This window comes from Nanorana parkeri, unplaced genomic scaffold, assembly GCF_000935625.1.
Source record: "Nanorana parkeri isolate BGI_ZX_2015 unplaced genomic scaffold, ASM93562v1 scaffold902, whole genome shotgun sequence".
NCBI classification, from domain to species: Eukaryota; Metazoa; Chordata; class Amphibia; order Anura; family Dicroglossidae; genus Nanorana; species Nanorana parkeri.
The window spans coordinates 181,184-202,909 of record NW_017307170.1 but is presented as its reverse complement, the minus strand read 5'-3'; the positions used below and the strand labels follow the sequence as shown (position 1 = coordinate 202,909).

General features: G+C 41.6%; 1 protein-coding gene across 1 annotated transcript in view; it reads left to right on the top strand.

Annotated features, from left to right (window-relative positions):
* The window catches only part of SYT6 (synaptotagmin 6), a 401,413-nt gene that overhangs the window by 352,201 nt on the left and 27,486 nt on the right, over window positions 1-21,726 (top strand). The window contains exon 4 of the mRNA XM_018565948.1: window positions 9,351-9,471. Within this exon, the coding sequence (XP_018421450.1) occupies window positions 9,351-9,471 (121 nt within the window). The remainder of the gene's footprint in view (window positions 1-9,350; window positions 9,472-21,726) is intronic.

The window sequence follows — 21,726 nt, the reverse complement described above, 5'->3', positions numbered from 1 at the left end:
TCCGCGGGGGGGGGGGGGGGATCAGGCAGGGCTAACAACACTGCTTGGGATTTCAGAGCAGCAGTGGCAGAGTTGTCACCTCACTATAGGCAGTTAGGAGCTCACTGGCAAGATCATTAGGCACTTTTCTGTACTTTGAGCATTTTTAAAGAAACAAAACTTGGAAAAATGTGAATGCATTGCAGTGATGTACTGCATATGTATTTTTAGATTTTGCTCAGGCACTTAATTTTTACAGACTATTAAACATGAAAAGGGGAAAAGTGCTGTGGCTGCTCTTAACATTCCCTTTACCCCCACAAGTTAGCTAGAATGGGTAAACAAAAAAGGAAAAAACTCTCTCAGCTTGCACATTTTGATGCTCCCTCTAACTCTGCTCTGGTGCTCTAGGCACTGGTCCACAAGTCCTACTATCATAAATACAGCCCTGTGTTGCTATCTTTTCAAAACCTGTGTAGTGCTCACCCTCCGAAGGAGCCACCAGAGTAACCCAGGTATTTCTGTCCCCCAAGCCAAATTTACCACCCAAACAGGATCCACAGCACACCAACACACCTTAGAGAGTTTTGTAACAGCTTTACTTGTGAACTATTGCAATAATAAACACAATAATAGAAGAAAATACCATTTAATAATATACAGTTGGTATTCTGACACCCAGCAGTCGTGGCTGTCCGCATACTGAAAAATGCAGTATTAAACTACCTTAGATGCTATCTCTGACTTTGAATACTTGGTTGGTAATGTATCAGTCTCATGTTATCTCTGACTTTCTATATTACTGGCCAGTAATGTTCTAGCCTAGCCAACGTTGAGGCCCATACTGTATTGCAGATGTGAATGGTAAGGTATCACAAATGGCCAAAGGCCTCTCACCACTCCCAGGGTCAGGCAGAAGAGATGATGTCCGTCAGTGAGAGACAGGTGTCCCCTTTCTCTCAAGTCAACTCATTGAGGATGCTGAAGTCATCGGGGGTCTCTTGGAGAAGGTCCTTGTTCATCCAGCGCACTGGGCAACTGTCTCCGTCTACACTGTCCGGCTCCCCTCACTAGGCTGGGCCTTCTGGATCACTCACAGTGCTGGATCGGCTGTGCGACCAGGTCGCGATATCCCCGCTGTGTCACTGGGTCCCGCTCTCCTTGACAGTATGCACAGAGCCTGTGAGCCCCTCTGAGTCAGTGACAGCCACACAGCTCTGTGAACCCGAGCCCCGTCTCCTCAAACAGCCGCGGCGCCGTCTCGTTGCTAGGAGACGGGCCGGCAGGCTTGCGTACTCGGCTCCTCCCTCCAGACGTCTCCCTCGGACTCGTCACACATAGGAGTGAGGGCGTAGCAGCCCGGCCCTTCGGAAGCATCCCGTTGCTAGGAGACGTTCAGGAGGGCCTCTGCTGACTGCTCCGCCCCAATACACCTGCCTACTCATAAAAGCCTGGAAGGCACACTTGCTCAATGTTCTAGCGAGGTAGAACGTTGAGCAATTTCTTAGGGCTCATACCTCTGCTCCAGCACATGAACCTCTCACTCCAGCAGCATTGTAATCCGGACTTCTTCCAGCACAGCAGTGATCCTTCGCCCTGTACTCCTGGAGGGCTCTGAATACCCCAACAAACCGCAAGTACCATCCTGGACTCTGTAATTGTTTACATTGCCTGCAACTCAGTGGGGTTTAAAGAGACACTGCTCTACAAAGGGGGTTGCTCAGGAGTACTGCTAATTACTGTTTGATAAGCCTGCAATAGTGTTATGCATTAGTGGAGTGAACTACTGTATACCAAAACACATACGGGACTACTTTTCTTTCCTCTGCCAAGTTGTTGTAGTTTTTTGCATTCGTGGAGTGAACTACTTTATTTTGAACTACAAACCCCCACAGGCCCCAACTAACCACAATATTGCAAAGAGGGAAGGTTCACTTGTTGTTATCTCTGCAATTACAGCCTGTGGTGGCGTATGATGTGTTAGGGGTTCCAACCTCACTCAACCACACTAAAGAGTGTAAGTGTGAACCCCCCACCTGAGCCATCCACAAAGCCTCTTCGCAGCTGAGATCCTCAGCCAAACTCGCTCAATCATTACACTCTGTCTCTCACAATCCAATACCCAGACAGGATCACACAGATCTCTCCTCTTGGCTGGGATTTCCCAGGCTGAGTGCACTCTGTTCTCCCGATCGTAGCCTTCTGGGAGTTGCAGTCTGAAAGACATCACCCAGTATTACAGTCTCCTGCTCTGCACTGCTACTCCCACAAGTCTCCGCCTCACTCAATACACAAAGGCAGTTAACTATTTACTATTTACTAGCAGAAATATTGATTACTGTAGTAGCACACATATATATACTGAGTGGCCAGATTATTATGACCACCTGACGTTTGTAGGCAAATTAGCTATAATTAGCTATAATTTAATGCTAAAGTTGCTAGAGGGCCAGACCATTATAAATAGCGAAGCAGGTTGTTTACCACGACAGTAGAAGTGATTTTTTTCTGAAGATATGGGTAAACAACGCGATTTAACAGCCTTTGAACGTGGGATGATTGTTGGCGCTCGGAGCCATGGAGCGAGTATCAGTAAAACAGCAGAATTCGTTAAATGTTCAAGAGCAGCTGTTGTTAAAGTGTTTAAAGACTGGACTGTCAGCCGCAAAATCTGGGTCTGGACGTGCGAATTGTGGCCCGTCAGCGACTAGTCAATTTTAGGGCAGAACGGAGAGTGGCAAGACTGGTACAAGACAACAGAAGGGCAACAGTGCAGTGTCAGATTCCTCGCATCACCTTTCATCCAGTGCTGGATTGCACAGAGAACATTCAATTTGTCTCATGCAAATCAAAATGGATTAAAATGAACTCCGCTTTCATAGGGAGCTCGGGGATGGGGGGAGAGGGGATCAGCACACTTTCTGGGTACCTCTGGGATATATTATAACTGACCATAGCTTTAAGTACATGGATCGAGGTAATCATGCCTCCTGATCGGGTAAGGAGGGCATGTGTGTAGCATGTTATTCCGTCCCCCTTACCGCCAAGGAGTATGATGGCTGTGAATGTTCTTGTGCGCCAGTGTCCCCAGATCTAGAGGCACACTGGGACTTAGGGGCTGAGTCTGGGGGAAGAGGCCATGTCGCCATAGCTTCTCCTGGGTAACATGGAGGAGGGAGGGAAGGATCCCTCCCCGGCCATAGTGGGCCTGGGTGGCCTGTGTGGCATGGGTGATCATGGTTGGGCCCTGCTCTTTTGCAGCCACGTCAGACCAGGCAGCTGGAGGGACATCGCGGGAGGAGGCAGGGGCGTCCCCTGTACTCACGGGTCCAGTAGACAAGACTGCGCGACCTGAGAGAGAGGGAGCCGCGGAAGACTCCGGGCTGTTCAGGGACTCCAAAGCCGACGAAGGAGATGGTGAGTATCCCTGCATCTGCATCTTGTCCCCAGGGCTAGCCAAAGGAGACAAGACGGGTGAGGTCCCAGCCCATGCGGAGAGCAGAGGAGCCGGCGCCATCTTGGACTCTTCCTGCGGTAGATCCAGCTGATCCTAACAAGTTGCTATTGAAGCAGCAGGGGCAGATTTCCCTTTCGACTGAGAGGACCTCTTAGAGGATCTAGGGATCTTGTTATTCGCGATTTGTGGGTATTGATGATTGCTGATAAAGTGGTAAAACAGCGGGGAATTACGGAGCTCCAGGCAGACACGTACACTCACATCGCCGGCTAGCCATGCCCCAGCAATTGTTATTTTGCACATAGGTACATCCAACGCATGTTTGCGTTTTGTTTTTGTGTATATATCAGTATATATCACTTTAATTTTTTCAAACTTTCTAAACATTTAAACAATTTTATTGCTATCAAATAGAGGAAGTGACAGGTCCTCTTTATGAGACATAAGGGGTCTATTAGACCCCTAAGGTCACCTATGGACTCCAAAATGCTGATGAGCCACATATCATGGTTCACCAGCTTCTTCTCGTGCCACAGCAGATGGCAGCTTGAAATCGGATGTGACAAAATCCTCACTGCTTTCATATTCGGAGACCGGAGGGGAGATCAGTCGCTGCAAGTGTTTTGATCTCCCTCCTATACAGCCACAGTGTCTGCCATCTTAGTCTTCGGCCAGCACGGGGGACAGCGGAGCTTGAGATGATCAAAGGGAGTAGCAGAAGCAACAGATCTAAAAGCTGTAGGAAATTGTACAGCTAAAAAAAAAATCCTAAGCCTTCAACATCGTACAAATTAGCTAGTGGCACTACAGTCCAACTGTTTATTTTGTGTTCTTCTATTTTTTAGTACCACACTGCATTGTCTTACAAGTTTACTGATATGGCAGAATACAACCCCACATTCTCAGAATCCCCCTCTCATCCCTGTATCTCCTAATCATTTCCCAACTAGTCAAAATATGGGCTTCATGTATGTTTGGCAGAAATTGGCAAGCATCAGAACAGTACCTGAGCATTTAAATAGGGAACAAACTGAAAGAGCTCTGCAGTGCGAGCCTCTGCTGCCAACAAGACCATTGTGGACTCTTCTGCTGACCCATTAGCCTGGGTCTGCCTACTCTCCTTGTTCCTTACTTTACAACAAGAGATTCATCTGCATCCTCTGCAAGATGTGTGGCCTCAAATGAAAGGGAGGAAACGTCTGGCAAGGGGGCTCAGAAGCTTACCTTATGATACATGAAGTTGGGAAGTAGAGTCATGCGTAGGTTTTTACTTGACCGTAAGTCTCCTAACCCCTCCCCACCATCTCAGACAGCATCCTTGACCAAATGTCTCTTCTGCAGCAGAAGATGAAGAAAAAATCCCTAGTTATACCCATGCTCAGAGTCTCAATGTCAGCTTAAAAACAAAGCTAACTTTTCAGCTGCCCTATTTAAGCTGTTCAGACCCTTTCTCCAGCTTATAGCCTAGTGATTCACCACAGTGGCAAGTACCCAGAAGGCCCAAAAGGCCATGCCTGCTTTCCACCAGCATGTGCAATGCTAATGCCTCTGTATTGCTAGACCATGCCGTTAGTGGTACAGTCCACATGACCACAGAAATGTGGTCCATCTAGAAAAATAGTTGTACCATGACAGAATAAGACCAACTGTAAGAGTAATTTAATGGATCCAGGCTGCTTGGTCCATAAATTTAATTTTACAATCTTCATTGTATTGTAGAAAATTAATGGAATTTACAAAAAAATAACAAGTTTAAAATCAACCTCACCCGAAGACAACTTTGGTTAAAAATACAATTTTGTCAATCACGCACACACCCATACCACCCTGTCCATACAGCTAGTTAAAACATAGAAATTCTGCAGTGAAGTATTGTCTTCGATCTAATTGCCATGAATACGGGAAAAACCATGGTATCCATTTCTGTTTGCCTGCTTGCTGAAAAATATATATCGTTTTACAGTAGATTGATCGTTAACTACTGTAACTTCACCGTGGTGGAATGTGCTAAGACTTAATACTGCAATACTTTACTCAATCTTCACCTGGTCCCCTCGGGGAATGTATATTGTGTGTAGCTTTCAGGTTTTCATTGTAGGACATTACTTTCAATTGTAACCAAGATCTTTGTAGCATTCTTGGTATACTTCCATATTCCTTGCAGCACACTATATATCGCAGTGTATCCTTCTGATTTTGACCTGTATTTTGGCACATTCCTCAGTCAAAGAAAATACAGCATCTGTCAGTATGGTATACAGCCGCAAATCCAGTTAATAGATGATGACCAGTTTCAATGTCCATATAACCATCTCCACAACTTATTTATTAATGACATCGGGGAGGGTGTTAACAGCGATATTTCCGTGTTTGCGGATGACACCAAAATTGGGAGGGTAATAGACACGGACTTAGACATTATAACATTACAGGAGGACCTGGATAAAATAGGGGAGTGGGCATTAATGTGGCAGATGAGGTTTAATGTCGATAAATGCAAAGTAATGCACTTTGGAATTAAAAATAAACAAATGGGTTATACAATTATGGGTATGCCGCTAGGGAAGTCAGAAATGGAGAAGGATTTGGGGGTCATTGTAGACCACAAACTGAAAGGTAGTTTGCAGTGCCAGGCTGCTGTAAACAAAGCTAGCAGGGTCTTGTCCTGTATTAAAAAGGGGATGTATTGCAGGGACAAGTCTATAATTTTGCCACTTTATAGATCATTGGTTCGACCTCATCTGGAGTACGCGGTCCAGTTCTGGTCACCAGTACTAAGAAAAGATGTCCTTGAGTTGGAAAAAGTCCAGCGGAGGGCAACCAAACTAATTAGGGGTATGGAGGACCAGAGCTACGAGACAAGGCTACTAAATTTAAACATGTTCACATTGGAGGTGAGGAGATTAAGGGGGGATATGATCTCCATGTACAAAATGTTCAATGGTGGCAGCAACATTAGCGATAAACTGTTTAAAATTAACTCCATTACAAAAACTAGAGGCCACCACCTAAAATTGGTGGAAAAAAAATTCCAGCACAAGGGGCGAAGGGGGTTCTTCACAGTAAGATCAGTTAGGGTCTGGAACTCACTGCCACAGGCGGTGATTTCAGCAAATAATGTGGAATTGTTCAAGAAACTTTTGGACGATTTCTTAAGGGACCGTAATATACAGGGGTACAGGTACTCCTAGAATGAGATCCTAATAGGTTGGACTTGATGGACTAATGTCTTTATTCAACCTCAAATACTATGTAACTATGTAACTATGTAACAAGTACCAAACTTGGAGCAATCCTGGGGTATATCGATCTCACAGTCACTAATTCATGTAATTGCCAGCATCTAAGGAGTTTTACCTCACTGACAGTATTCAAGGATTTCTCACCACATTTGCTGTAGGTCACATTAAATCCATAGATTTATGGATTCTGTAGATGCGCATCCAGGCTGTATATAACGGATTCCATAAGGACACCTTTGATGGCAGCTGAACCCCGCTCATGGCAAACAAGTGGAGGACCCTGTCCTGTCCCTGTCCCTGTATGGGACCATCGTCCAGCAGGCATCAGTAAGAACAGTATATCACCTTTATGCCACAAAGGGCAAATTTGATAGCAGCTCAAAGGCCTCAGGCAGTGACCAACCAGAACCACCAGCCTCCACCAAGCACCCTAAAGAATATGCAAATGCTGAGATAAAATGCAGGAGCCACACTCGGCCGGAGACTCTGGAGGCTTGTTCCAGGCCAGGCAAGACAGAAAAATCATTCAGTTCATGCACACTATGTAAGGTGCTTTAGTAGGATGTCATGTAACAGGGAGGCAGCAAACAGGTTTATAATCAAGAAATCAAAATAAGAGTGTTTTATTTCACAGCAAAAAGGCAAAAACATTGTACTGATTCCATGCACAGTATTTAAAGTGACATTAAACCCTCAGATTTTTTAACATAAAACAATACTGTAATGTGTGCCTTACTGTAATCCATGGTTGTTTCCCTTCTCTTTGCTGCTCTTCCTTTTAAATCTGTATCTGTTCTCATGCTCTGCAGAACTTCTGTTTTGCAGCAGACTGCCTTGTCTCAGGAATGGATATACGGTGTCTGTGTATTAGTTTCTATAGGCTTGTAACCTGAGCCAGCACTACAGGAAGAGGCCCTGAGCTGCAAAGGGAAGTTCTGCAGAGCATGAGAAGACATGAGGTTTATGTTAAAAAATCTGAGGGTTTAATGTCACTTTAAGCAATTGTACTAGGGTGCATTTCGAACAGAACCTATACCACCCAGCTTTTTCCTTTAAAAAATAACAGAGTCTATTAATTTTCCTGAAAAAAGCCCTCAAAGTATTGTAAAACAAATCTGCAGTACAGTATATTTATTTTACTGAAAAAAGCTCCCAAAATATTGCAGTAGTATAGTTTGTATACTAGAGTAGTACAGCAGCAGAGAGTAGTAGAGTATGTGCAGAGTTTTTAAACACTTTGACTAGTCCACTCTGTCAACAGCTAGTTTCTATTAAAACATCTGCATTATAGTTCATTTATTATACTGTTTGGACCCAGTTTTGCAACTTTGGTATGTGTTAGTGAAACTGTACATATCTTTACAACTAGTTAGTGTACCCAAGTTAATTACATCTTCAGGACAAATTGGTCTTCATTTGATCGTTAATAGGCATCTTCCATTTTTTTTATTATCATAAGGAAAACGGGCCCAAAATAGTAAAAAAAATTATTTACAAACTTTTAGCTGTATATTGCTTGCCATCACCATGACCACTAGCAAAAAACAATCCAAAAGAAGTTTACTTTCTCCTCTACATATGTGTGCATTACTTGCTATTTGTACCCATATTATGGCTCAGAAACAATAGCGCGTGTTTTCCCTGTTTGTTTTCCATCCTGCAATAAACACACTGGCACTGAAGCTGACACTAATGGGGTTATTCACAAAGCTGGCAAAGGCAGCCAAGTGAATAACCGACCCAAAGTGAAGTGAGCCGAACAACGTTCGGCTATTCACTATGGCTCAGTACGGCTGGTTGCAGCCGTACATCGGCTGCACTTCGGTCACCCGAACATGCTCTGCATGTTCGACTGATGGGGCCGGAGCGGATCCCGACATCGACGTCGAGATCCGCCCAGCTGCGTGAGTGACAGCTGGCTCTGCCTATCTAGAGGCAGAGCCAGCTGTACCCTCCCCCGTCCGCTCCGCCAGTCAGCGCCGGAAGATCGGAGCGGGGAGAGGGGAATCCAGCCCCTCCCCCTATCACGGCAGAGAGCCGTGACAGGATCGAGAGGTGAGCGAACCCGGTATGTGTTCGCTCACTTCCCGATCTACTGAGCCGACCTGTGACAGTCTCATTGTCACAGGTCGGCTAGAACTATGAGGTGGATGGAAATCACTCATCTCATAGTTCTCCTTTAAATATTGAATGAGTCTCCACTATTAATTAAGAAATATTAATTCTTCCCTGGTAGTCCACTATTCCTTTTCTGTCGCACTTTATGCCTCCCATGGCTTGTATAAGTTTTATCTAACTTTTTTTAAGTACTTTACAACCCTCGCAAGACGAAAGTCTAGCGAGGGTTGTAAAGTGTAGGGGAACCTTTGCAAAGTTTATTTAGAAGTCTGACTGACTAGGAATGTTGAGCACAAGGTGCTTTGTTGTTTGACTCTTCTGTAAAGATATAACCTCAGTGATGTTTCCTTATAAATATTTTATCTGTGGTCTTCTGGAACATCAGATAACCTTTGACATTTTAGTTACTGAGCTACAAACTTAAAAAACATACTTAATTTCAACTAGGTAAAATCATGAACCTAATGTCATCAAGCACCAAAAGCTGGTCACAGAGCAGTTTCAATATTTTTTTCTTTCATTTCATAATGTTTTCTTTCATTTTCTGTTTTAAGGAAAGTGTGGACCTTGGAGAAATCATGTTCTCTCTGTGTTATCTACCTACTGCCGGACGCTTGACCTTAACAGTAATAAAATGTAGGAACCTAAAAGCAATGGATATTACTGGTTACTCAGGTATGTAAAACTTTACACAATACAACAAATGTGAAATGCCACATCAGTGTACTAAACCTAATAAAAATGAATTTAGTGCACTTTGAAATTACGAAAGGTCACAGGCAAAATTAATACTAGCCTTTTGATTGTTTACTTTATACTGTACATTCAGGATTTATTAAAAAATACATTTCATGGTCAATGTAAGGAACTCAAAAACAGTAAAGGAAATAAAGGAAAGGTGAGAAATACAAGCAGGGAAGACTGCATTTACTGTTTTTCAACAAAACAAAGCATTATCTGAATGTTGTGTATTTTACGTTTTGATAACATATAAGGGAAAGATTTAATTTTTGTGTCTATAGGTATCAAGCACACAATGGGGATGATTAACTAAAGGAATACAGAATGAATACAGAAAAAGGCCAATTTAACTGCAAATTCACTTTGCAAAGAATACATAATCAAGTTTATTTTTTTTTTTAAACAGGATTTTTGCTTGTAGAGAAAATGCAGCCTTAAATGTATAGTTTTAAATTAAGATAAATGTATCATTTATTTAGCTAATTTCAGGATCGTTTAATGCCTCTCATGAGACTCATTATTACTGCAAATGTAACATACTATGCCAGTAGCCAATCTCCATTTTAGGACATTTCAGTTGGTGCCATGGATCTTTACTATGCTATCTCTATTTTCCCTAGCTACATGTCTTTACCTATGAAGGCACTTATATTTGTTGTAGACAAGCCCTTGGTGGGACTTAGATCCTTCAACAGTACCTAGGGATAACTATTTTCCTTTTTTCTCTCTGTTTATTTGAATTTATGTTCATCTGTAAGAACAGATATCCACATTTCCAAACAAGTAAAAAAAAGATGAACCTTTTTAGGAGGTGTGTATAGTTTTTCAAAGCACTTTACACAGGTTCTGTTATATGTTTGCTGAAAAATTATGCAACAAACAGTGCTGTAAAAATATGCATCAGATTGATTGCCTTTTCCGTTTGGTGATAAAAGCATAAATGGATTTCCAGATAAATCATCAACTATTAAACCAATACAAACTAACCCTGACTTTGGTCTTTAGTGTCAAGGTTTTGCCTCAGATTTATCATATAAGTATAGAAATGTCGTATTCATTTTTTGTGTTCAAGCTTGAGAAAAAAAAACCTTTGTACATACAGCTTGCTACAGTGAATACTAGGGACATTTGGTAGCCGTAAAGAAAATACACTCATGTAAACCATCTTCCTAAGTGCCTGCTGTATAGAGTGCTCAGCTGTGTGTACAACTTAAACCCACACAAACAAGTAGAATGAGGTAAAGCTTCATTTGAAATCCCTCACAGCTAACATTACTACATTCATTAATTTACACCCCAAATGGCCACACACAATAGATTTTATTTATCAGCTGGACCTTACTGCAACAGGGTGCAATTTCCATTAAAATAGTTTTGGTAAACTCCAGTCCTCATGTTTTTTTTTAAAGTCTATGTAAACTCATCATCATCTATTTTTCAGTATGTTGGGCACCATGCTTTATTATATACATTTTCCTTAAGCAAATTATGTTTTGTGAATATGTTTCAAGGTTTCTGAGCTGGAGATTCTGCCAGTATCAGCATTTCTAGTTTCATGCTGACAATGCTAAACTGCTGCCTTGTATTTAGCAGCAGCATTGTCTCCCTGCAGTGTGCACTCCTTCCATTGACTGCTGGGCTCTCTATCAGGTCTGCAGAAAACACACAAAGCCCTAATAGGCAGGCCAATGGCCAGCCATTTTTTAGTGGAAAAAGAAACAGTACACAGTACACAGTACAGTGAAGTGAAGTAAAGTTATATACACCTACAAGATCATGTGCCCATGTAAACATACACAAGGGTGAGCTCTTTAGTATTGATAAACACATGCACTTAATCATAGTTGTGACCAGTCTAATTAAGTTACATGTGATGGAATTTCTATGAATCAATAGGGATGAAAGGTTAATTTTGCCTTTTTTTAAGTGAGTGTTTTTAGCCATAAATCAAAGTGAAATGCCATGGATAATACATAGACCTGGCTCTTTATAAATAAAAGGTAAGGGTTGAAAATGCACAATTTACATTTACCCCATTGTAAATATCCCTACTAGTGATGAGCTTTGGCTTGGAGCGAACCCAGTTTGCCTGAATTCACCCAAACCTACCCCACTCCCAGCCCAGTCAGTAGTAGCATGCACATTCTCCATCCAACAGCTACACATTACAAAAGGGCGGGGAATACCCCGCCGCAACAGCCGCCACTGATTCAGCTGAGAGGGGGATGTCGGGCAAAGGGGCAGCAAGCGTCACATAATAAAGGGTAGGCAAACTGGGTTTGCAGCAGATGAAAAAAAAGTTTTTCCATCTGCTGCCTGCTTCTGTGGATTCTTCCCCTGCTTTCTCTCCTCAGTGCGCACGCCCCATAAGCTCTTCATCCCTGCTCTGAGGTCTGGCAAGGCAGGGACAGCCGCGGGTCTTTTCATACAGGAGCCGCAGGGCACTCCCAGCTTTAAAGATGGCCGCCGTGCGGCGGTCATCTTTATGACACAAGAATGATGCGGCAGGCCCGCACCCGCGCAGTGGGGACGCCAATCTTGGGGACACTCAGGACCGGCCTTTAGGGACACAATCTATGTTGGCTGCCTGGCGCCCATGTTGCCATGGCACCCTGTGCGGCTGCACACCCCGAAGGCCGTCCCTGGCTGTGTAAGTGATCGCTGCTGACGCTGCCCACAATCCTGAATAGGATTGGAGTCGAGCGGCAGACTAGTTTAGCGGGGGGGCAAGGAATAACCAAGGGGGCGCAAATTGCCCCCCCCCCCCTTGCCCCCTTGTAGCAACGCCTTTGTCAGCAACATATGCTAACTTTCTTTGCTCCCCCGCCATAACCCTGTTCAACTGCTGAGTGCAAAGTGAATAATCCAACATTTTTGGATATGACTGAATATGTGACTTATTCCTCCTCCCTCATGTGACAGTGCTGAGCCAGGCACCAGTGATGTCACATGGGAAAGGACATGCCATACCCCTGGGCAACCTATGGCAAGTCAGTTTGAAACTTACACAGGTTTTGTTTTTCCCCCCGGTTCCAGTGGTGGAACAGAGCAACACAGGAGCAAGCAAGGTCAGCATACCCCCCTTTAATTTGCCCTGCATGGGGAAAAGGAAAGGCTCCCTTTAACAAAGGCAGGGGGAGCTGCAGGATGATGCTCTGAATTCACGTAGGAAGCATGAGGATGACAGCCCTACAGCACCTTTTAAAACTGACAGAACAAAGGGCATTAAGGCATATTGTATAATATATTGACAATATGCATTACTTCCCAACACTGAAAGGCATTTGTGACTTCTCTTCCTTTTATTAATTCATAGGGAAAATGTAGGTGGTCACCCCTATCCTTCTGAATTGATTTTAGGGGTAGTAAAAAAAATCCCCCTAAAGTTGCTAATTGTACGGTGGTCTATGGTGGGTCTTCTCTAGAGGCTGGAGCCAGAATCTGAAGAGAGGGAGTAGACTCTGGATTAGAAGTGAGGGGGAGCACTGGAACGGTTAAATGAGCATAGGGATCTCTGGGAAGGTTCCCGGGTTCGCCATGTGTCCCATTCAACTTTTAGCTGCCTGCCTTTATGAGCCGCCCAGGACCATCTTTAATAATTATTGGGCCCTAAGCAAGACTTTGCTGATTGGCCCCTACAACTCTCCTGCCTCGGGACTCTGCAACGCAATGGACTTGGGACCCTGCAAGTCAATGGACTCGGGACCTTGCAACGCAATGGACATTGCAGGTGTAAAAGAGAGTACTTGCCTGGCTTCTCTGGGACTTCAGATTAATGGGCTGAGCCCAAGCTGTGCTTCAGCTGTCTCAGGAGATCGAGACTTCCGAATCATCTGCATGAAGTAGGCCAGCACTATCAGCACCAACACCACAAAGATCACCTGTGTCACTCCATTGGGGACCTAGGACTGATTGCTATGAACATAGATCCATAGATCTGCACTGGTCTGTTCCCTGGATCTTCTCACATCTGCCCCCCGTGCAGAGGCCTAACTAGAAACCTCAGGGGCCCCCTGCCACGGTGGTTACTGGGTGATGGAAATTCACCATCAATTTCTGCAAAGACACTGTCCAGACTGGTACTTGGCTGGTCACTGCAAGGCCTTTTGGCAGCTGGTTCCTCATGTATCTTAGATGTTGGTGTTTCTTCAGAGTTTTTTTACAGTTCCAGCATGAGCATTTCTTTGATTTGCCTGGCATTCCGTGCATTAGAAAAGAATCGCTCCTTATACCTAGAAAGAACAAAGCAAACAACAATGATGAATGATATATAATTAATAAGCATGCAGTTATTCCTGTCCTTTAAGAAAAAAAGACAAATCAGAGCACTTTTAAATAAAACAATTAAAGGTAAAAGCAAAAATTAAACATAATCACCTTGGATCAAGTAAAGTAGCGATGCCATAAAGAGGGTTTTGCTCCATGTCAGTGAAGCGCTTCTGCAAAGCAGCAAGTAATGTGCTCTTCATTGTTTTGATACCATGGTCATCATCCACATTCGATAGCACTCTCTATACCACAGTGAGAGCAGGAATAACATCTGAGGCAAAAGCATCAGACAAACTCAGTTGACGAGTCAGCTCTTCAAAGGGAGTCAAGATGTTCAGCATCTTCTCCATGAGATTCCACTAGCTTTCAGTAATAGTGACAGGGAGCTCATATTCTGATGCATACACTCCAAAGGCCTGTTTCTACTCAGTCAGAAACTGCAGCATGTAAAATGTGCTGTTCCAATGAGTCTGCATGTCTTTCTGGAGCCTTTTAACTGGCTCACCGAGTTGTTTCTGGATGTTCTGTAGCCAAGAGTATGCCAGGTTGGAATGTTTGAAGTGGCCGACTATTCTGTGCTCGACTCCAACAGCTTTTGCAATGCTGCACTGTGATAACAGATCCTCAGAGACAGCTAGCTGCAGTGTATGTGCCACACACGAAATACTGGGAAGTCCAGCATCTTCCATGCCTTTTATATTTTTTTTGCCATTGTCACGGACCACAACGTGAACAGAAGTTTTGGGATTCGCCCAATTCTCAAGCATTCCCTCAAGCATGCTTGCTATCGCTTGATCAGTGTGATAGCCCAGAAATTTCTTTGCATGGAGCATCAATTGTTGTAGAGAAAAATCACCATCTATCCACTGCACTGTTAAGCTAATGAGAGACACTGGACTGGACTACTGCCCCAAATGTCAGTGGTGAAGCTAATTGCCTTCATGTCCTTCTGCAACATGCTGGTAATGTGTTTTCTTACTGCGTTGTGTATCTGCGGTAAGATGACATCTGTGATGTAGTGGCGACTGGGAATCTCATACCTTGGCTCCAAAACATTAACAAATCGCCGAAAACCCATATTATCAACTATTGAAAGTGGTTGATCATCTACAATAATAAATTGGCTAAGCACTTTGGTTATTTTCACAACTCGTGGGTTGTCTCTTGTTGGTTTTATCTCTTCTAGCAAAGGTTTCCTGCAGTGTTAGCTTCTGCTAGAGGTAAATTCTCCATATTCACTTTTGTGCTTCAATTTCAGATGCTTTATCAGATTACTGGTATTATAAGAACTTTATTTTGATCCACCTCTCGATATTTTTGCAAGACAAAGTTTGCAGTCTGCCATGCATGAGTTGACCACATTCATTTTCAAATACCTCCACACCGCTGACATTCTGCTGGTGTCTCTGGAAGGCTCCAATAAATAATTTGTTCCACCTTGGGTAACAAACCAGAAAATAAAAAATATTATTAAAAAGCAGAAAGTATCCACTGTTTGTTTAACCACTAAGGGCCAGTTCACACCATATGCAGTTGTGATGCAGTCCGTTTATTTGACTGCAGCAGTCAAATAAACGGACTGCATCACAACTGCATCACAACTCCAGTTCATATGGTGTGAACTGGCCTTTAAAGCCTGGGGTGTTAGTCCAGGCCATTTTTCAGTATTCCACACTGAGGTACTTTGAATGACATTTATTCAGTCATGCAACACTGTACTGAAATGAATGTTATACCATTTTTTGGAGACAGAGCTTTCTTTTGGTGGTATTTTAATCACCAACTATAATATGTTATGAAACATTTATTATTACCCAAATTTTTGGTAAAATATAAAAGATTGGATTACGTCAGGTAAATGGACACCAAACATGCTTTAAAAATGAGTGTGTCAGGAAAATTGCAAAAAAAATCATACCCAAAATTGTCTGAAGGTGACTCTTTAAAAAGCTTTTAACACTCATTAGTTCAATGTTAACAGTGATTGATGGCCCTAGAATTATTGCTTTTGCTCCAACGTTCATGATGATATGTAACATGTGTGACCCAATAGGCGCAATTCTCATTTTTGCATGTAGGCGTACCCGACGCATGTTTGCGCGTGTATGTGGGGACGGAGGACTTTACTTTTTTTTGTGTTTTTTTTTTTTTTTTTAATGTGTGACTTGAATTTTTGGTTACTTTCATTTTTTTTTAAACTTTACAAATACCAACAATTTGTATTGACAAAGAAAAATACACAAATCATGAAGTGAACCATTTTTAGTTAAGTCTCCACTCCAGCCTAATGTAAAATGGGAACATGCAGTTTACAAAAAAGATGGCATATGGGTAAGTGGAAAGTGGAAGAAGGAAGCTTATCTACTGTGGATGGAATCATGTAGAAACCCTCAGTTTATCTAGTTTAAATGTAAGTTTAAGATTATTTTGACTTTTGGCAAAGCTTAGTGAATGTAAAAAGTTGGAGCAAAAGCAGAGATTTTGCCTGTGAAACCGATGAGGTTTCAGTTTTTAAATATATAGTGATATACATATGTATGTATGTATGGTATGCAGAATTGGATATAGCTGTGCCGCACTATACAATAAAACACTGTTCTGGACATGTGATCATTGTAAGTAAATGTAAAACATGTTTGTTTAATTAATAATGTTGATTATTTTATATCAGCATGAGAGCTGTAATCCAGAGATCATAAGTGAGGAAAGTACAGGATGGTATTGCATTACTCACCTTGTCAAGAGGTGATGATCTAACAATAATAGGGAAACAACATGCATATAATTGATATATACTCCAGAGTCATACTGAAACAAGACATCTCTGTGTTGTTGCTGACAACAACAAATAATACTGCAATCATCTGTAGCTGAGACCATGACCTACTAGCAAGAGAGCATGGATCTGAATCAATTTCATTTATAGCAACCAGCTGAGCTCCATAGCAGTCATCATGACAGGTGAAAGACAAGCTTTCCTACTATGGCTGCTGTGTGCTTGCAAACTGTGGTCTTTTCTAAAAAAAATGTTTTTCAAAAGGACAACCAAATAGTCTATTAAAAAAGCAGCATATTGTTTTAAAGTTTTAAAACATCAGACAATTTTTTTTCTCCATTTTTGGATAGAGTAAGGAAGGTTTAGAGGTTCTGTCAGGGTTTTTTTCCAACTGTGTTCCTAAAGGGAAAAAATCAGACCGAATTAAAAACATTGGAAGAGTTAGAATTTTGAATTACCGTTTGTGCCTTTCTGTCTTAGTGACAACTCGCACCCCTCCTCCATCTTCATTTTTAATATGAGCATCATAGGGGCAGGAAGTGAGGGAAAAATCTCCCTATTGTGGTCAAAAACAGAAATAAAAAATGGACAAAAATTTTACTCTTTGATAATTTGATAATCGGCCAGTTGATGGGAAGTCAACGATCACAATTACTGTTCAACTGTCCAAATTTTGTCTATCGGCAGACTAGAAAACTTTTTTTGAATCGTACGAAAATCGATGGATTAGTGGCGTTTTCATATGAAAAAAATTGCAACATGAACACTGCAAATGCGCAAACGAAAATCTGTTCTGTCAGTTGGTGAAATTCAGCCAGTTAGTATTACGTTAGACGAACGATTATCGAAATCTACATCTGTGCATGATGGGCTATTTGAGCGGAAATTGAACAAGGGTGCAATGACGGGACAAAACAAAATGAATGATAATTGGAAGGTGTATGGCCAGCTTTAGAATGACAGTATTGTGCAAAGCAATATAGTCCTGATTGGATTAGAGTTTGACTCTCCCTCTGCCAGCACAGATGTGTTGAGGACTGCAGGAAGCTAACACAAATACATTTCAGTTATTTATACTAGTTTTATCTAAAATGCATTTAATAATTGTTAATGAACACACTCAAGTAAATGGAATGCAGCTTTAATTACAAATTTTTATTGAAGTGTACCTTTAAATCAGAACGGAAATAACCTCATTTAAGGTAAACATAGTGGGATGTTTTGCCCCTGGATACAGCTCTTTTAAATTATACCAATTATATGTAATGGTGTGGTGACAAACATGTAATAATATAATGATACATACATTAATGTAATAGTTCAGAAAATGTGGTGGATAATCAATTTCATATGAATAGACTGGTGTCACATTTAAAATATCACTATATCTAATATAAATAACACATCTTTTCAATACAATAATTCATCTAATTTAACATAAAAAAAACTACATAAGAAAAGCAAGCATAGCACCTTAAAGAGAAAAAAAACACTAATACATGTACAGGCTGCTAAGCAGGGATCACTGATAGGATAATGAACTATAATTGGGAATAATGTGCATGATGAATGGACACTAAATAATTACATAACAGTTGTGGTACATTAGCAGCCATTAAATTGTGCGAGAAGCGACATGGAGTCTTCACTGCCTGAATTATGCTTATGACCTTTGTGATGACCTCCAAGTTTTAATATTATCTTTTGTAGCTCTCAAGAGAAGTAGTATTATATTCTATAGAGGATGAACACTTTTAAATGTATGACCATTCTGCATGTCTATTTTGTTTAAAAAAAGAAAACTACCAAACAGAGTTTGTGTTCACATTAAATTTAATTTATTAGTTTAAAAAAAAAAAATGTTTCCCCATATAAGCTGAACAGATAGATACACCACTTAAATCCCATATGTGAGTCATTTTACTTGCATGAGGGTCAATCAAAAAGTAATGCTTCCATGTCTGTAATTTGACATGTATTAGAGTGACTGTGAATGTGCTCGTACCATATTATAGAGGTGTCCTTACCCCACGCATGTATGCTTTTCTTTTTAAGATTCAGTCATTAGAACCACGGATCTGTGGCTAAAACAATGAGATGTAATTGAATTTTTGGCAAAAGAGGGTTGCAGACCAAAGGAAATCTATAATCGGCTGAAGAATGTTTATGGGGACGCTATAGTGGAATTTCAGTTTCTCCTTCTTGAAACTTCTTCACCCAGCGCCGCACATTGCTAATGTCCACTACAGTGTCACCATAAACATTCTTTAGCCAATTATGGATTTCCTTTGATACACAACCCTCTTTCGCTAGAAATTCAATTACATCTCGTTGTTTTAGCCACAGAGCCATGGTTCTAAACACTCATTCTGAGAATTAAAAGCATACATACGTGGGGTAAGGACACCTCTATAACATGATACATGAACATTCACAGTCGCTCTAATACATCGCAATTTAAAGATATGAAGGCATAACTTTTTGATTGACCCTCGTAATTCTGTGTTGCCAGTCAATGAGCCAGACACCAACCAGAAAGAACTTTCAGATCACTGACCTGGCTGTCATGATTCAAATACAGGTTGGCCACTAAACCGCCTTCAGCCTGTTTATTGGACAATGAAGGAGAAGAGAGACAATTAATGAGGTCATCCCTATGCTATCCCTCCTCTATGCATGGTCAGATGGCAAATCAGACAAATCACAGAGTAGCTAACAGTATTGTCCCTCACTCCTAGTGTAATTGAAACTGTGCAGGAGAATATGGAAAGATAAAGACATCTGCCTGAAGCTAAAAATACATTCAGCTGTGTAGCCCCTTCCACCCTAGGAGGGGTGGCTACTTAAATTTAATGCTAGCACTGTAATCAGTCTGGTTGATTTGTAGTCTGGTATAATTTCTACAGTGTGACCCTTCTACAGACTGCGGCAGCCAATAGTGGAACATTAGGAGTGTCCATGCCTCACCAGCCAATCACTAGGGGTTTCATGGCCAGTGATACATGCTGGGGGTGGGATGTACAAGGTTGGAAAAGCTGACATGGCCTCAAGCCTGGAGGAGGCCATATGTGGACCAAAGTGGGGTCTGGAACTATCTGGGAAGGAGAACCAGAGGAGCCCTATGACTGCTGGAGATGCCAGGAAGGCCAGGATGGCATGGACCTCAGGAGCAAGTGTTTTGTCTCTCTCATGGAAGATCTCATGCATATCCCCTATTCACTTGGTGCTCTACTATACGGTGTCATCCTCTGCTCAACCAAAGTATTCCTGCACTGAGGAAGCTGCAAGGGATTGGTGAATCTGGAGTCTATTTTTACCACGGATGTGTGTAACCTTATACCCTCTCTCCCAGTTTTGACTGTTCTATAATAAAGCATTTTACTTAAAGTGACTGGCGCCCTATTTACTGATTACATCCCACAACCCGGCTAGGGATACCCCCGAGAGTGAAATATCAGCCTTTGGGAGGTCCCCCACAGGCCTCTGGGGGTCAGAGGGATGCTATACCTTATTTCTGTAGTTTTATATATTTAAACATTAACAAAGTTCAGTAGACAAAGTACAAAATATTTTTTTGTTTAGGTGTACTGTTTAAAAAAGGAAAATATTTATAATAAGTGAACATATGACCATGGTAAACTATGCAGAGAACAACAATATACCCCAAGGATAATGCTTTCATACTAAAGTACGTTAAAGTTGTGCCAATACACTGATGCATTATCAGAAGTCAATGAGTGCAGGGGTCTGATGGCCAAAGTGTCAATTATTATTTCCACTTTTGCAAGCATACTCTCCTGCAAAGCTCTTCGGTACCTTCATTCTGAGTTGGGCTGTGTGCCACCTACAGAGAGGAAGTTTTAACGGCATAACTAATCAGGACAGACTTTAGCCAATTTAGTTGCGCTGGAAAAAATGTGTGTGAAGTCACACATATATATATATAAATGATTACACTTACGAAATGGGTTGAATAAAAATCGCATGTGGGTGTAAACGGCGCCCAGCCTTTGAAGGTCTATCCGGTAGTCAGGAAGGAAGCAGCAGGTCCCCTTGACGCGTTTCGTCAATCTTTGACTTTTTGAAAAATTTCGTAAGTGTAATCATTTATATTTGGAATAAAGGACTTTCGTGACTACACTTAGATCTGCTTTCTCTCTTGTGTCCTTTTTCCCGTCTTCCTCCCTCGGTCGGACTGCTCCTGGAGGGCGTTCGACACCGGCATCAGAACCGTGTGCTGACCGATTGGAGGAGAGAGAGAAATATAAAGATTTGGGGACTTATGGATTGAAGATAAAGTAATAGACATTTTGTTTTTTTGGTTTTCGTTTCTTTTGGTTTTCATTCATCTTTTCCTCCTCTGAGGGAAAGAGTTAAATGCCTCCTTGATTGAAAGAATCGTTGGCGTAACCCTAATCCACGCCTTATATAGAGACACTGCCTTTCTGTTTTTTTCGTTTTTTTCGTTTTGGGGCGATGATAAATGTTTTTTATGTGAGTTATCATAGCTGTTTAATTGGAATCCACCAATCGAGTGATGAGATCAACCTTTTGAATTTGAATGCACACGTAATTCATATAGACGTGGGATCGAGTGTCTAATCACAGAATATTGTTTTAATTGTCACATCACAAACAATTTTTACTAACGAAATATTGAACAAAACAAAGACACAGTTTATAATTTATTAATTTATTTATTATACACATTTTTTGTTCATCTTATCTATCAATTTATTTATTTTTCATTTATTTTTTCACTTAAATATAAACAAACATTTTTATTGAGATAGAAACACAGTAAGATGATACAGTAAAGAATATTGCTCACTACCAAGCGCAACATAATTGCTCACATTGATCAACTAATCAGGACAGATTGCCAAATATGATGTCAAACTATAGTCAAACACACCTTTGCCATATGCTACCAGATGTTCATGGTCATAAAACCTGTTTCTTTTGTGGGTTCCCCAAGAATTCTTGGGGTGGTCATTACAGGTTTGAACCATAATTTGCTTTAGGCTTACTACAGATAGCAAAGATAGGAAAAAATGGATCTTTATCTGAAATTCAGGCTCAATTCAATCAGTGTGCGTCTCATATTAACATGGTAATTACTCTGTGACAGGAAGAAACTCAGG